At 38.3% G+C, this 17,676-nt stretch overlaps 1 protein-coding gene across 4 annotated transcripts; it reads left to right on the top strand.

Annotated features, from left to right (window-relative positions):
- Positions 1-1,400: 1,400 nt before the first annotated feature.
- On the top strand, positions 1,401-16,580 carry LOC127581726 (stathmin-like). 4 transcript variants are annotated; one of them, XM_052036388.1, is made up of 6 exons: positions 1,714-2,154; positions 2,526-2,618; positions 6,215-6,293; positions 12,096-12,259; positions 13,022-13,213; positions 16,114-16,580. In XM_052036388.1, the coding sequence occupies exons 3-6, from the start codon at positions 6,281-6,283 to the stop codon at positions 16,174-16,176; spliced, it is 432 nt and encodes a 143-aa protein (XP_051892348.1). In that variant the 5' UTR covers positions 1,714-2,154; positions 2,526-2,618; positions 6,215-6,280; the 3' UTR covers positions 16,177-16,580. The 4 variants fall into 4 exon arrangements, with proteins under 4 accessions (XP_051892349.1, XP_051892348.1, XP_051892350.1 ...); XM_052036389.1 differs by lacking the exons at positions 1,714-2,154; positions 2,526-2,618 and adding an exon at positions 1,401-1,421; XM_052036390.1 differs by lacking the exon at positions 2,526-2,618.
- The last annotated feature ends 1,096 nt before the right edge of the window (positions 16,581-17,676 follow it).

Below are 17,676 nucleotides of genomic sequence, written 5' to 3'. Positions count from 1 at the left end.
AATTTTATGTACCTCTATCACACTGCTTCTCAGCCTTTTGTACAGGCTGTCAGTTTCTCTGGAGTAATCTCCTTGTAACTCAAGCTCTCCAATCTAGGCACCATCCTAGTGAATATTTTCTGTGACCTCTAGCTTAATCATATTGTTCCTGTAGTGTGGTGACCAGAACAGCACATATTTTGCACAACTGTAACATTACTCAACATTGTGGTCAATGGAGACACACCTTTTTCACCATGTTGTCTACATATGTGCCACTTTCAGGGAACTATTGTAAAGGTTTATATGATCATGAGGAGCAGAGATGGGGTAACTGGCCTTTCTTTTCCACCCCCAAAAGAAAGGACTGGGGAGTCTAGAACTCAAAGGCACAGGTTTAAGATTGGAGGGGAGAAATTTAAAGTAGATCTGAGGGGTATGTTTTTCCGCACAGAGGGTGGTGACTGTGGAATGAGGTGGTAGAGTTAGTTAAATTACAACATTTATAATAAAATTTCTTTATTAGTCACATGTATATCAAAACAGTGAAATGCATCTTTTGCATAGAGTGTTCTGGGGACAGCCTGCAAGTGTTGGCATGCTTCCAGCGCCAACATATCATGCCAGCAACTTCCTAACCTGTACATCTTTGGAATGTGGGAGGAAACCGGAGCACCCGGAGGACACCAAAAGGCATTTGGATAGGTACTTGCATAAGAAAGGCTTAGAGGGATATGAGCCTGATGCACGCAAATGGGATTAGCATAGATAGATATGATTGGCATGGACGGTGGGCTGAAAAGGCCTGTATCTTTGATGTAAAATTCTACGGTTCTAATGATGGGCTGTGAGATTGGCTAGCTTAAAAGTTTACGTGGGAAAATAAATAGCCAATGCCCTTCACGTTGACAAGGGAACTTTAAAACAGAAGTAATCTGGGGAAAAGGAATCTGACCGAAATAGCTTTCCACAACCAACAATACTGTAGCCCTCTAGGAACCTAAAATTAATATCACCTTGAATGCTTCACATTCTTAGTAGATGTTTGCTGCAACTTTAGGTACCATGAACCATTCCCCATGCCATAGAAAGCTACAAATATGTATGGTAGTAATTGGCACTGCATAGCCAGCAAAGTTATGAGCTGTGGCATCGTTGGTGTTTCTGATTGAGCAGGTTTTGAATGGTCTTCTAATGGACTATCAGAAGTCTTCCCTGTTGCAGGGTTTTGACCTGAAACGGCGACAAATCCTTTCCTCCCTCTAGCAGATTGTTTGTTGCTCCAAATTCCAGCATCTGCAGTCTCTTGTGTCTCTATTTTTGTTATGGGAAGAAAGGGAGGGGCAACAGTCCTGCTAAGCACATCTACATCATGTTACCCTCGCCATTTTAAAACGGCATCCTCCTTAGAGCAATGCCGCACGGCATGCACATATCAGGAGGTAAGTGGCATTTCTAACACCGGCAATAGCTTGTGTGACTCAACGTATATCTATACTTTATAACTAAGCAGTGGCATTTCTTCTGCCTTTTTTTTAGCCACGTCACGTGGTTGGAACAAAAAATGGTCAACCTCCCACCCAAAGCATGTAACCCTTAACGGCTCCCACCCAAATGTAGCGTGGATCTGAATTTAAAGTAGTCATTTTATTGTTTAACAAAACAACCCGTCTCATCAACGGATGTCTTTATAAAACGCAACTGGCCATTTTCCTTTGAAAGAGACATAACGGTTTAGGCGGCGGTTGGCCGTTGGCCGCGAGGTGTTTTTGAATGAAAGGGGGGCGGGGCGGCACGTGCTCCCTCGCCTTGCGGGGAGGCAGAAGCTGTTGGGCGGAGGTAAAGGGAGCTTCTGTGGTGGGGCGTTCCTGGTCGTCCTTAACGTATCAGCAGACGTGGCTCTGAAACAAAACGCTTGCGGCTGTTGCGAATCAGTTTATTTATGTAAACTTAGCCTTCTTCCACTACTTGTCTGGTTGTGAGCCGCCTTGCGTTTCCAGTGGTCGAGAAATTTGATTTAAGTTTCTTCTCCAGTTTGATCCCAACTGGATCGGTGTTGCTGTTGTTCCGGTCAAAGGCCACCTTGAACATGAGTTAGTTGGGATTGGGACAGTTGTGATACTTCAAGTGGCCGAATAGCTCTCCAGGGGCATCCAAGTGGGGCGGATGTCTGATGTAAAAAAAACAGTTCGTAGTTGTCCATTTGGCAAATGCCTGTACCCTTCCTAAACTGTTCCTAATGAGTTGATATATTTACTCAATATTTATATCAACATATAAATATCTATGCTTTGGTTGTTGGATTTAACTTTTTTTTCATTGTTGTAATATTTTTTTCATTCTTAATCCTATCTTTGGATGTGTGAATTACACTTGGATTATTTTTGAACAATTTTGGAATTTGTCAGTTGGAAAATGTACAGGAAAAATTTGAAAGGTTTAACTGTTATGAATCAATACAATGTATGTTGCTGGAGGCACAGGATATAAGAAAAGGGATTAATGATTGTATTTTTACCTATATTCCCCTTTTGTCTAACTTTTAGAATGAAGAACTCTTTTGGGGGCAGGGAGATAATTTGGAACAAAAAAGTCCTTCTTCTAGACTTGATGGTTAAAGATCTTTTAGAACATATTTTGTAGGTGTTGTAATATGATAATTGATCATTATTCATTAAATTTTCCTCTTTTCTAATTGCATTTTTTCCAGTGATTGAATATGTATTTAATATTGGTTTCTAGCTTTCTCCTTTTTCTTTCTAATATAATGGAATTTTGAAAGGCATTTGATAAAACAGCATATTGGGCAAATGTTGAAGCTATAATGGTCATTAGTACAACAGATATGACACTGACTTGGGATAGAGTCCCGTTGAATGGTTGTTTTAAAGACCAGAGGGGAGCTATGCAATATTCTTCATTGTTTAGCAATATTGCCTTTTTTTTTGTTAACGATCGACTTGTAGGTTATAGGGTACAATTCTGAAATCTGCAAATGGTTGAATCTTGGAAGTAAAGGGAAATGGTGAGGAAAATAGTAGAAAGCCTGGTTATATGATTTGAGCATCTGGCAGATATGATTATTGTAGAAAACTGAGGTGATGAAATTATGGCAGTAAAATGTGAGTGCATTTAGGTAGAAAGTGATTGGAGACAAAATACGCTAAATATTTTAAATCTGTGGAAGGAGGGTGAAATGAAATCAAAGTGCTGGAAATACTCAGCAGGTCGAGTCACATCTATAGATAAGGAAATGGAGTTGTAGTGTTGTGAGTCAGATTTTTTTCATCAGAATTTTCTGATTCTGGCTTGTGTAAAAGTCTTTAATGATAGCACTGTATAAAGCATATGGGATACAGGGTTTAATAAACTGAAGCTTAAAGTACAGAACCCACAAAAAGGTAGCTAAGTATTATGAAAATCTTACTTCTGCTACTGCTGGAGTATTGTTTCCATTTCTAATTCACAGACTTTTAGGAAGGCTTTGGACAGCAGTTGCAGGATAGATTTGATAGAATGGTTATGGAAATGAGAGAGAAGTAACATTGTTAGACTGGGGAAGCTAAGATTGTTATCGGCGAAAACTGAGGAGATTGGACAGAAGCATTCAGAGTCAAGGAGGATTCAGATAACTGTTCTAATGGCAGGAGGTGTAAGGTTAACATTACACAGATTTAAGGTAATTATCAAAGGAACCAATGTTAATATGAGGAAACTCCATTAAGTGGTTATAATTAGGCACTCATCTAATATGATGTAATGTCTTCCAAAAAGAATTGGAAAAATATACTGTATCTGATTGAGGAAAAGTACTGGTATATGGAGAAAGCTGCAGAGAAGACTAACCAGATTAGTGGAGCAGATGACCTGCCTATGTGTGGTATTTTTATGATATATTTGAAATAAAATTTATATTAAAAAATACTGTCAACCTGCAGCAGTTCAGACAACATCCATAGAAATAAAAGATAAATTCGAGTGACTGAGCATCTGCAGAGAAAAAGACAAATTACCATTGTTTCTGTGTTTCCAAGATTTTCTTGCATTGAGGAAGATGGCTTGTGTTTCATTCCAAAAGTCTGTATTTTTGTTTTTAATTAGATGACATTTTGTCAGTAACACCCACAATTCCAACAGTATCTTTAAAAAAAAATTCAGTGAGAAGTGATGTCACAAAGCAGTTTCACGCTGTTGTCTCAATTGAAATTTTGGTAGCAGTTATGACTAAATTGTCAGTGGTGCAACTGTTTAATTAAAAGCCTCAGTGTAAGCTGTGAGTTGTTTGTTCTGCCGCTTGTGAATATTGGACAAGATCAAGTAAAATTGTGATTTAGGTCAATATTTTCCGGTACAATTCTTTGTGATTGTGATTAAAAGTCCGAAATATAGACCTCTTCAGAAGTTTCTGCAGAAATTCTATTTATTTCACTCTCCCGCCCCCTCAAAATCTGGTTGTTTCGAAATACAGTTCATGCTTCTAATTTCTAACTATGTTATTACTGGCTGTATTTTAGTGAAAAAGGTAATTTTGGAAAGTAGATTGAAGGAAAGTTGGTTATTGTATGACTTGACCATTTGATTAAAGGCCAATAGCATTATCATTTCATAAATAAGTGTGAACTTAAAATTTTAAATTGACTAGTTCTATGTTTGATCAAAGTTGGAGGTATATTAAGAAACATGTAGGATCCATTGCATGGAAGAGGAGCAGACAAGGATTCTGGGCTCTCAGGATTATTGAACAAGATAATGTTATTATTCACTTTTGCATTCAATGGAACATTTTCATAATCACAAAGAATTGTACAGAAAATTACCCAGTCTATAAGACTTTTAATTTTATCCACAACTTTCTCCTTATTGCAGACGGAAGGAAACTCTTTAAAATGAAAATGTGGCATCCATTGGTTGTGATCCATTTTCTTGGAGATAAAGATCTAATTCTTGCTGAATCCTATCTGATTTAACTCTACATTCTGAGAATTATTCGCATTGATTCTCTTCCCACTCCAGCACTGGAGTACCCCAGGGATCTATGATTGGGCTCCTATCTTCCACTCTGCAATCTGTATGGGAAACTTCAATGCCCATCAATACGAGTGGCTCAGCAGCATCACTACTAATTGAGCTGGCAGCCTGAATGATATAGTTTCCAGACTGAGTGCAGCAGGTAGTAGGTGAATCAACATGAAGGATTAATCTCCTTGATCTTGATCTCAATGACCCGTGTGCAGTGGCCGATCCTGAATTGTTAGGAGTGACCATTGCATAGTCCTTTTGAAGAAATAACATGTGGTGTGCATAAAAGGAACTAATGGATGCACTAAAATTTCCAGAAAGCATTTACTAAGGTGTTGCATAATAAAAGTTTGTGATGCAAGAGGTAATATTTTGGGGAAGATAAAGGATTTACTGACTAACTGGAAATGGAGAGCAGACATAAACAGGTCTTTTTCTAGTTTGCAAAATGGAAACTATGGGATGTCAACTTTTTATAATTTGTACAAATGTCTTGGTATAGTTCCTAAATTTGCTAATGACATACTATTACCAAGACTAATTCTACCTCTGTAAAATTGCCTGACTCTAACTCTGCTTCAATTCATCTGCTTAAATCTACATGCATTCCTTGTTACCTCTATACTTGACCATTCCCATGCTTTCTGCCTCTCAACTTGTATGAATATCTTCATCCAAATCTCTGCATCCATATCTTAATTCTCCAAGTCTTGGGTTCATTAATACCTTTTTGCGTGCTGGATTATATTAGCTCTTGGTTCGAAACTTCATGTACTCTCTTCTCCGTTTCTGTAATTTCCACAAATGTACAAGTCTTTGAGATCTTGGTATTTTATAAATTCTGACTTCTTGTGTGTCCCTGATTTTAATTGCTTAATTATTAAAGTCTATGCTTTCTGCTGCCTTGGCTGTAAATTTTGGAATTCTCAAAATCATCTCATCTGTCCTGATATCATTTGTGGCTCAGCATTTTTGTTTTTATGGATGTCAAACTTGTTAAGTGCATTGGAACATTTTACTGCTATGAAGACACAGTTTAACATAAATTGTTGTTGAATCACTTTCGTGTGATTTAAGAATAGACATGTTAGTTTCCAATGCAGCTTTTATCCTAGAACTTTTGGATAAGAGTTAATTGTTTTAATCTGACCTGCTGCTTTGAACAGATTTCAGAATTGACAGTGTTGTTATGACTCTTATTATGCTCATGTTACAGATTCTCTTCTTGCATTGAACATTTTCCTGAGTTCTATACCTTAGTTCTGTATCATCTGTAAAGAACATGGCATGTACTGGTAAGTGTGATCTCAATTTGATGCATGTGATTCGACATATTGGGATGTCCTAATGTTAAAAACTTGTAATTTTCTTTGGGATTTTCATATCAGGAATCCCTGGGCTGATGTCATTCCCTGTGCGATGCTCCTTTTGGAGCATTGTAGGGAAACTTGAACCATGTTGTCCTGGGGATGCTTGTCATTCGGTAGTCCTGAAACCTCATGGTCTTGGACTCGGGTAAGTTCAGAAAACTTGATTGCCCCTATCCTTAAAAGGGGAGCCCACTGCACTGACATCTAGCAATCCCTGAATTTTGTTTCCTTGATTTATTTGGCTTATTAGGCTCAATAGGGTCTGCCAAATCTGGCCTTATAGTAACAGTGGCACTTTTTCAGTTTGTAAAATGTTCACTTGGGTCTTAAGTCCAAGTGAAGGCTTTAGTGGAGAACCTACAACTGCTGTGGGCAAGCATGAGAGATTTAGGCAATTCACATTAGACCTTTGGGAAGATTTAGATTTTGTGAAGATTGTGTTGGTTTTTAAACAAACAACAACATTGCACTTAATATAAAGTTACATCTGCATGCTTTAGTAATCCTACAAGGCATGGATGCATAATAAAAAGTTAGAGGAACAGAATTGAGGTAGCAGTCCTCTCTAGGTTATGAATGCCTGACTTACAGACACCCCCATGTATAAGAATGAGCATTTGGGAGATCAGTGGGATAGATGGGGTGGATTTGCTGGCTGCTGCAGGGCTGCAGGCATTTTCTGCCAGGTGAGAACAGGGCACTTCTGCGTGCCTTCTTTCCCCACACGATCCTTCACACCGAGCTACAACAATTAGGAGTTGGGTCATGCAGAGCTGGGAGCACCGAGAGACTTGCTCGCTCACTCACTGAGTCAATGAGGCCATCTGGCAGCTGTTCTTCCATCACAGCTGTTTCTGTGACCCTCTCCCACACAATGTTTTTGTTCATCTGCAATTTATGAACCGTTCAGCTTACGAACAGTTCTCAGGAATGGGACCCTGCCGTAACATGGGGACTGCCTGTATTTGAAGTGTGCAGCTATTGGTGACCTAATGCATGTCTTGTACAGAAACTGGAATCTAAGAAATGTTGTTGAGGTGATAGGATGTGGGAAGCTGTAGTGGTTGGGACATATCACAAAGGTCATTCACCCTATTCAATACCTTACTACAGAGCACCATGGAGGGAAAGAAAAAAATAGATAGACCCAAGGAAACTATATCAAGGACTGGGGGATTCAACTGACTAAAATTCACAAATACTCTAAAATGTCCCAATGTTGCATGACCTTGGAACTTCTTTGATGTTATATGTCAAATGGGATGAGTGGGGGGAGGGCAGAGGTCTTTGAATATTAATCTGGAGTTGAGTTTAGCAGCAGTGGAAGTGAAGTAGGCACCAAAGCAGAAGCATGGGGGGAGGGCAGAGGTCTTTGAATATTAATCTGGAGTTGAGTTTAGCAGCAGTGGAAGTGAAGTAGGCACCAAAGCAGAAGCATTGCAGAAGTAAAAGTTGCTTTGTAATGAATAAGATGTGTGCTTTGAGTTTTCCACGTAATTTTGACTTTTCCATATAATTATTGCCAAATGCAGCCTGAGTAAATTATCTAAAAGGGCCATGATAAGGGTTGTGAGATTTTGTGGTCAGGACAAAAATGCAGATTGTTTTTTTTTGAGAATTCAATTGGTAGAAATTCTACCTCATCTATGATTTAATATCAGGCAGGTAAGCAAGCTACCACATTGAAGGATTTGGAGCAGTAGTTGAAAGCGCAGTGTCTTTTTTATATTCATTGAAGGAATGTGTGCTTCACAGACTGGACCAGCATTTAATTGCCCATCTCTAGATGCCCTTGAGAAGGTGCTGGTGAGTTGTCTTCTTGAACTGCTGCAGTCTTTGAGGTGTGGGTATGCCCAGAATGCTGTTAGGGAGAGAGTTCTAGGATTTTGACCAGTAACAATGAAGAAACAACAATATATTTCCAAGTCAGGATGGTGTGTGGCTTGGAGGACAGCTTCCAGGTGGTGGTGGTCCCATGTTTTTGCTGCCTTTGTTCTTCCAGCTGATAGAGGTCCTGGGTTTGGAAGGTACTGTCTAAGGAGTCTTGGTACAGTGCATCCTGTAGATGGCGCACACTGCTGCTACTGTGCATTGATGGTGAAATGAGTCTCAAGAATATTTATTGACGTCAGTGAGGCAGTATGGAGATGTATAGGAGGAGACGGATAAAGGTAGATCCTTGGGGAAACAGTGAAATCATTGTCAGTTGTTACTGGGGAATTATTGGCTGCATTGGGATAAGTAAGAGTGGGATCTCTTGAGAGCTGCCTTTTATATGCAAAGATGCCTGTCACTAAAGATCAGTGTCGCATTTGTTTCTCCCCCCCTCCCCCCCCCCAAATCTCACTTCTGTTGTATTTGCAGTCACACAGTTTCATTGAACTAAATATAGTTGCCTCAGTACTTTGGACAGACTAGAAATCAGTCAGAAGCACACAAGTCAATGCTGTGTGATGGGCTGGCATCTAAGATTATCTTTTACTGCTTTTCTCAGTTAGACATTGCAGTGCTCTCTTTCAACTCACCCAGCCCCTTGTTCCCACATTCCCTTTAAACCCACTGGGTTCACTGGAAAAGTTATTATAATACTGTATAACATCTTTCTAATTAAAACAAAAAGTGAATTAAGTGTGTTGGGTTATTGGTTTATTATTGTCACATGTACTGAGATGCAGTGAAAAGCTTTTGCGTTGTGTGCCTTTCAGAGAGATCATGCTATACATAATTACATCAAGGTGGTAAAATGAAAACAAAATGCAGAATATGTGTTGCAGATAGATAAGGTGCAGTGCAGGTTAACAAATAAAGTGCAAGGGCCACGCCAGGGTAGTTCGGGAGATCGAGAGTTCATCCTTTAGCATATGAGTGATCTGTTCAAAAGTCTGATGGTGGGATGGATGCTGTCCTTGAGTCTGCTGGTTCATGCTCTCAGGCCATTGTATCTTCTACCCAACTGGAGAGGGGAGTGTGGGTTTGAGGTGTGAAGAGTCCTTAATGACGTTAGCTGCTTTCCTGAGGGAGCAGAAAGTGTAGACAGAGTCATTAGAGGGGAGGTTGGTTTGCGTGATGGACTGGGCTACATTCACAATTCTCTGCAATTTCAATAGGAATAACATCCAATACTCTAGAAAATCTGCCAGTCTGGGACAACCAATGTCCTGACTGTATTTGTTTTAAATCCTGTATTTTCATTAAACTTCATTAGTTACAGTACACCGAATTCAAAACGCCCACCTGTCAGGATACCTGCATGGCCTTGGTCAACTCCATGATGTGTAAAAAAATTGGTTCAGTAATAATACTGTGCCACTAAGAAGGTTTAAGTAAATAATAAACTTTCAGTGCAGTTTTGATGTAGCCTTGCGCTGTCTGAGGTTCCTTTGAGATGATAACTGTTTACCTCTTCAGATATGCATAAAAGATCCTGTGACTCTATTTAAGAGAAAGGATGTCCACTGAGTATCCTTAGTTATTCCACAACCAACACCAAAAAAATGATTGTTAGTATAATCTGATAATTTATCTTGCACCTCTTTGTGGGACCTTGCTGTAAGGAAATTGGTTACCACAGTTTTCCACAAAAGTGTCTAAAAACTAATTCACTGGTTCCTAAGTGCCATGGTGCATCTGAGGATGAAAATAATGTGCTCAATAATACAAGTTTGTACTTTCTTTGTTCAATCCCTTCAGCACACCCACCCCCTTTGTTCCTTTTTAATCTGCTTCCTGTGGGCCCCCATGAAGTTCCATTACCTGCAGAATCATCTGGGACTAGAAATTCTAATGCAGCCAAATGGGTGCACTAGACTGGCTTTGCAGTAGGGTACCAACAACCTTGTGTATAATTGAATGTGATCAAGCCCAGGTTCAGGGAATTAAGATGACCAGCAACCACAGGTTATGATTGGGCACTTGCTCTGGCCAGATAGAGGAGGAAAGGAAGAGGATTGGATTCAGTGCCTTGAATCATTGGGAGTGGGTGGAATGGGAAGGAGGATCACAACTAAGGATTGGGGAAGGGACCCTGTGACCAGAGGATGATCATAGGGTAAGTGGTGGGAATGGGTGACAACAATTGAGGCAAAAAGTGCCATATGCATGCAGACTCCTGCTAAAAGAGCCAGAACATAAAACAGCTTTTCATTTGTGCACCACAAATGGACAGTGGTTTATGAAAGCAAGAAAGGTGCACTGAGAAGCTGATTAGTCCCCATTCAGTTAAAAATGTTTGACTTAAACCAAAGTATATGATGTTTCATATCCTGTAAAATATCTGGCTTCTGGAATCAATGTCTCTTTTGAATGGAAAATCAAAAAACTGAAAACTTGAAATAAAAACAAGGGTGCCAAGGTGGCATAGCTGTTAGTGCTCCTGTCTCTCAACTCCAGGGATCCTTGGGTGCTGTCCATGAAGTTAGCACATTCTCCCCATGAACATGTGGGTATCTGCTGGGTGCTCTGGTTTCCACCCATATTTAAGTCCCAAGGATGTGCTGATAGGTTAGTTGGCTACTGTAAATTGCCCTTTAGTGAAGGTACATGGCAAAGAGGATTAAATGCACATGCGAGAGAGAATAAGTTACAGAGCTGCAGAGAAATAAGGAGGAGGGAATGGGCCTGATGGTATTGACTAATGGGAGCTGGCAAGAGACCAATGGGCCAGAGAGCATCCTCCTGTATAGTGAATAAGTACTTTAAGAAAATACCCAGTTGGTCAGGCAGCATGCGTTTCCACAGATGCTGCCTGATTTATTGAGTATTTCAAAGACTTCCGACGCTTCTCATTTAAGGCTAATTATTTTATTCTTGGCATGATCCTCTTTATAGGACAACATATTACCTCAGCTATTGCTATTCATATAACTATTTCAAATGTACTCTGAGGATCAAAAAATGCAAGGGTACCGTTTGTTGGTTGCCTTTAAATTTTTACCACTGTGGGTTTATTGTAATAACTGAACTGCCTTTTCAGACTTCAGCAAAGGACTTTAGGACATTGCTGTTCCTAGAGAGGTAGCTGTTCCTAGAGAGGTAACTGTTCCAGAGATTGAAGTGAGATGATATACATCTCCAAAAGTTAGATTTAGAATAACCAGTAACTATTTTAGCAATCTTAAATATTGTTATTTCCTGAAACTTTTAGCCCCTCAACTCTGTACTGCCACTTATTTGGATAATGTCTGATCTGTACTTCCAATCCATTTGCTCAACATGGTTTCATATCTACTGAAGTTTTTACACTTACAAATTTACCACTTCTATGTCTTGTCTTGTCTTGACCTAGTCACAGTCTCTTGGCTAGCATTCTGTGTTTTCGCTTTTTTTATGACCCAACTGGTATTTTTAAGGATTTGGGACTTGGAATAGACCCATCAGTGGAAACAATTTCATTGTATCTGAAATGATTTGGGATCCAATTGGATATGATCAACTCCAACCATCTGAACTCAAGAGAAGGCAAACAATGCTATGGAATTTGTCTTTCAACTGTCTTTTTTTTTGTGCATTGGCACTATACCCTTTCCTAGGTTGGTACATTTTCCCTAAGGATCTTTGTTCTAAATTTAACACTTAATTCATAACATTGTTATTCTACTTATCATTAATTTTGTTATGACAAAAAAGCCTGACAGTAATTATATTGTTTAATCTGTGCAATTAATCCACTTATGATCTCTGACTTAGCCAAGCTTGTGTCTTTGTTGTTGTGAAAAACTCTTATTTCAGATATTAAAGTAAAGGAACTAGACAAACGTTCTTCAGGCCAAGCTTTTGAGATCATTCTGAGCCCTACAGCTGAAACAATTCCCGAGTTTCCTCTTTCTCCCAAGAAAGATCGGTCACTTGAAGACCTTCAGAAAAAAATGGAAGCTGCAGAAAACAGACGAAAGGTATTCAAATAGAATATGAGTAGCTGAACTAAATGGTACTTAAAGACGGAGGCTGACTAAGTCACAGTAGTACGTAAAATATTGGCGATATTGTTCACTATCATCAGTACAATGCAGCAGTTTCCTACTTTACATATTGGGGGCACCTTGGAATTAAACAAATTTCAGAGTTTAGAAACCCATGACATGATGTACTATACTATATGATAACAGTACGTGGGTACTGTTGTTAAACTAGTATTTATATATAACTTGCATTGTGGTCAAATGTACTCAGTATCATGTTGCATGCAGTCTTATTAGTGAAGATAAAAAGAAAACAAAGGCTTGATCTGCATCTGGAAACGACGAGTAGTAAAAAAGCAAGCAGCCAAAGGAAAACGACCGGCATATTATAAGACCTTTTGAATTTTGAAGGAGTCCACACAAAATGTCAGTTTTATGTTTCCTGAGTTGTGTTTTCAGTGTTTTCTGTCCTTAATGCATACTACTTTCTAAGCATTAATCACATTGATTATATTAAATGCATTAGATTTTAACTGATTTCCTTCCATATGTGATATTGTTAATAAAGATACATTTGTCAGCTAAAAGAATTCTGAAGATATAGAAGCATACCTATTGTAATGATTTTAAGATTCAAGCAATTTTTCTTAGCTAAATGCTTTGTCCCACTTGGTGACTTGCATCACTGAATTAGTAAAACAACTCTCGTAGTCTCAATGTTCCGCTGAACAATTGATCTCTATTCTTCTTCTGTAGTCACATGAAGCAGAAGTTCTGAAGCAGTTGGCTGAAAAACAGGAGCATGTAAAGGAAGTGCTTCAGAGAGCAATTGAAGAAAATACCAAATTCAGCAAAATGGCAGAAGAAAGACTGATCTCCAAGATGGAGCTCATTAAGGAAAACCGTGAGGCCCAGTTAGCTGCTAAACTTGAGCGCCTTCGTGAGAAGGCAAGTTAATTTTAATTCTTTATTCAAAGTGGAAGTAAAATTTAGAATGGCTTATTTAGGGTCACTACAGGAATTTTGTTTTCCAGTTTTGTTATGCTTACTCCTCCATTAGGCTTTGACTGGTGGGCATGGTTCTGTGGGAACTTTCTGTGGGAAATCTATGCAGCCTGTTTTGATGCGAATTGAGATGATGTGTTCTCATAGCTTTTTGTTGATGGATAATATAATTTCTAGCATGTGAGATTGGGTCTGTAACAATCAGTGGAGGCATGGATCAAACTTTGGACCTTACTGGTTTGTTTAGTTTAGATTACATGTGGACACTGAGAGTGTGTTGAAATGTTCCATACTTATTAGTGCCTTGCAGCCACAAAGTAAATCGCACAAGTACATATACTCATTTTGCAGTTGATTATTTGTTATAGCAAATGAATTTTAGTCTGCTTGGAACTATTGCTCTATGATAGCACCTTGCTGAGGACCCCGACAAATAAGTAATAGTACTATTATTTTACATGTACATTCATTGTACATTCCATCTGGAGTAGTAACATGTGGTTGAACATCATGGTGAAAGAAAGGGTGCAACTTGGAACAAGTGCTACAGGCTTGCAGAAACCAAAGAGAAATGTTTGTCTTCCTCCTCTTTACCAAGAGGGGCTAGAGAGGTGATGAATCTGACGTTGATCATTTTGATTACATTATTAGTGCTGCAGGTTTCATACTATAGAATTCATTTGGATCTGTTCCCCACAAAGGCAAAAGGTAGTTGGGATAAGGTTTACATCAAGGCCATTAAAGTTAATTATATCAAAGGCTTCCTTTAGAAACAATAAAATAGCTTTACTGAGGAGGTACACCTATAATCAATTGAAGGAAAATTTGTTTGACTAGTTTGTCACTTTGCAGATATCAGATTATCTCAGATAATAAATGGATGATCTGAAATAGATTTAAGTAATTTATAAACTTTACAGGATTGAGCATTCACTTTAGTTATTGTCGAAACTTTGTTGATGGTTGAATCTGAAGTTTGTTTTTCATGAATATATGGCACACTAATTTTAAGTACAATTTCAGTGGACTTGCATTTGGTATAAAGTAAGATTTAAAATGTCAGCAAATGTATGTTTTGAAGGTTGGGTGCTAGTTAACAAAGAATTTCAATGTGTTCTCAAAATCTGAGTAAAGATGGTTGTTACATTCAAACTTCATATTGTATGTTAGTGAATTTAAACAACATGAAAATTTAGCTTTTCAATTCTAACTTCAAGCTTTGTCCATGTTCTCTATGAAGCTCTGTTCTTTGCTGGGTTTCCCCATATCTGCCGTCATAGTTTTCTCACTTCAATTTGTTGAATAGTCGATGGTTTGATAAATGTAATGGGTAATATGAGCTTGAGCGTACCTGTGAGCAATTAATTAACAAATCTCTGCCCCAGTTTGCTAAAGGAGCTTGACCATTAGACAATTTGTTGGCATAAGGAAAGTACAAGACATATAGTGGAGTGAAGGGGGAAGAAGAGTAGTTTCTTGCCTATTCCCAGTCTCAGAGGATCTGCCTACAAGCATTTATTTATGCTGCTTGGAAACCAGGTGCTTTGTAACATATTGGCCCAAGTCTTTCCAAAAGACTTTCCTGGCTAAATTGGTAATAATAATGAAATTAAAGTGTTCAGCATTGCAGTAATAGAGTGACCTGATTTCGCTGTTAATTCAAGAAAGTACATAAATTAACATCACTTAAACCAAGGTAAACTCCTAAGATGGATTTCCTTGCCTCTTTGGTGCTAGTCTTTTCCAGTTCCATTCCTGAGGTAATGAGTCCTTTCTCAAAGCATGTGTTGCATAAAAGTCTTGTTTGGCTGAGAATTGTTGGTAGGAACACTGTTTTATAAATGAACGATAAGAATTCTATTACTATTTGAAGACCCTTTCAAGAGATTTATAAATCAAGAAGTGATTACCCACCCAGTATAGCACAAGGGAAAGATTATTGGTCCACAATGGTTAAAGAAGGTGGCAATAAGATTTAAGTCCTCGAAGTAATTTTCTTTTAGTTGCCTTGGATGGAATGTGTCCACAGTGGACAGCACTTCTTTAAGCTATCTTAAAATAACTAATTCATGATTAAATTATAATGCTTGAGATTGCGTTTCTCCCTGTGTCCATGTGATTTCTGCTGGGTGCTCTGCTTTGCTTCCACGTCCCAAAGATATGCTAGTAGGTTAATTGGCAGTTGTAAATTACCCCTTAGTGTAGTTAAGTGGCAAAAAGGATCAAAGGGGAAATGTTGGGCATCTTAGAATAAGTTGACAAAAGCAACCCATCACAAGGACATCACCGAGTTATTGCAATAATTCCCATTATGTAAACTTAATATGACATAGAGTAAGGCCATTTGAATCCTTCAGGCCCATGCTAGTTTCAAGCAGATTAATCTCATCATTCTTATTCCCCTCCTTATTTCCCTGTACCTCTACAATCTATTCTCACTTGCAGGCTCATCATTTCTCCTTTTGATCATTTTTGTCATTTACCTTTTTTAAGGGGTAATTTAGAGTAGCCAATTAACCCTACCAGCACATCTTTGGGATGTGGGAGGAAATCAGAGCACCTAGCAGAAAACTCAGTGTGGTCACAAGGAGTTCTCCACATAGATAGCAATCACGATCAGGATTGAATCTGGATTCCTGAAACTTTGAGGCAGCAGCACTAATTTCTGTGCCATCATGCCAGCCTATAAAATTAAATGTCTAATGTGATGACCTAATCTGTAACATTTAGAATTGACCCAAACAAAATTCAGTTATTCACAAGTTCATACTTTGTACTTGTGTAGCAGAGAATTAAATTGTTAAACGACTTCCAAAGAAAACTTTTCTTTTTGTACAATTTAGGACAAGCACCTAGAGGAAGTGAGAAAGAACAGAGAGAACAAAGAAACCGAAGAAATGGTTTAACAATGTCTGTTCCAATAATTGAATGTATTCAAACAGTTTTTAAAGAGCACTTACAGCCAATGTGTTGAGCGCAATCCTCTTGCAATACTATTAAAACATGTAACCAGGAGAAAGCATATGCATACTTTTTGAATTTGGGAGGTGGGTGGTTTGGGGGCCAGAGAAGAAAAGAAGGGGGGAAATCTGGGATACTGCAATTTACTCTTACTAATGATTTAGTATTGTCTATCCTATAGCATCTTTGCTACTTCTGCACTGCTTGTGCTACGCAGGAACAAACATTTTAAAAAATGTGTAGTTTTCATCTGGTTTGCCCATGATATCTGTCATGCTAAATGTTATATTTTTAGTCTTGGTGTGTAGTTGTCCTAACATGCCTAAATGCAATCTCTGAATAAAACTGATTAATTGCTGCCTACATCTACTTGTTTTTGTCTTTAATCCACTTTAGATTGTGTGTAGAGAATGCAAGCTTGTGTCTGAGGCAAATGTGGTGGGTGGTTTTTTTTGTATCATTAGCATTCTGTCCTGAAGGGTTGAATTTAAATTGAAACTTTTCATTATGTAAATATTGAATGGTGCGAATTTGTAGGGAAGTTGAAATATTCTGAGGGATCAGCAGATTAGGGTTTCTCAAAATTCAACAGATTGTAGTTTGAACATCTTAATCCTAAACTTGTACATGGTTCTAGAAATAAAGTCCATTTACAAAAAAAAATCTGCAAAAAATTTCTTCTAGTTTGTTCCATATCGGTCCCCATAAATCAGGGGGATGCAGTTGTTTGGCTTCATTCTAACTGGAATAGTGAAATGCAGATGGGATTTGTTTGATCAGGTTAAATCTAGTCTGAGCCCTGACAAATGGAAAGCAAAATACTGCTGGTTCTGGAAATGTGAAACACAAATAGATGCTGCCTGATCAGCTGTAAGGTTTCAACCAGCTAACTCAATGTGCAGACACTCAAAACCAGAATAGTCATTTAGGTATATTCATGCAGTCTGAGAAAGGAAAATATACACTTTTTAAAGTATTAATGAGTAGAATGATGCATCCAGTCAAGTGAAAGGCAGAAATACTGAGAAATTGAAGAAGGAAAGTATTTAGAGTCAAAAGAGGCAGGAAACCTAGTAATGAAAGAATATGGAAAAACAGAGGCAACTTAAAATTAACTTTTTTTTGTAATTAAGGATACATCTTAAAATCTAGAAGCGAGGTATTGAATTGTGATTTGAATTTTAATAGGTAAATGCTAGAATGTCATGTTTCTCTCCTCCACACCCAGATTGATTCATTTTCCCGGTTTACATTAATAGCTGTTTGCAGTTTAAGAATAGGGATTTGCAGCTTGAGGTTTACTGATGTGATGATTGTATGAAGACAACAGGTAAGAGAAATAAACTTCTGTTTTACCACAATACTTAATGTGGAAATCTTATCATACCCCTTTTACCTACAGTGCTACCCTCTCCATTTGCTTTCACAATAGGATGCATCAAACA

Source organism: Pristis pectinata, chromosome 22 (genome assembly GCF_009764475.1).
Source record: "Pristis pectinata isolate sPriPec2 chromosome 22, sPriPec2.1.pri, whole genome shotgun sequence".
Classification (NCBI taxonomy): domain Eukaryota; kingdom Metazoa; phylum Chordata; class Chondrichthyes; order Rhinopristiformes; family Pristidae; genus Pristis; species Pristis pectinata.
The sequence above is the reverse complement of the archived record's forward strand: the minus strand, read 5'-3'. Positions and strand labels throughout refer to the sequence as shown.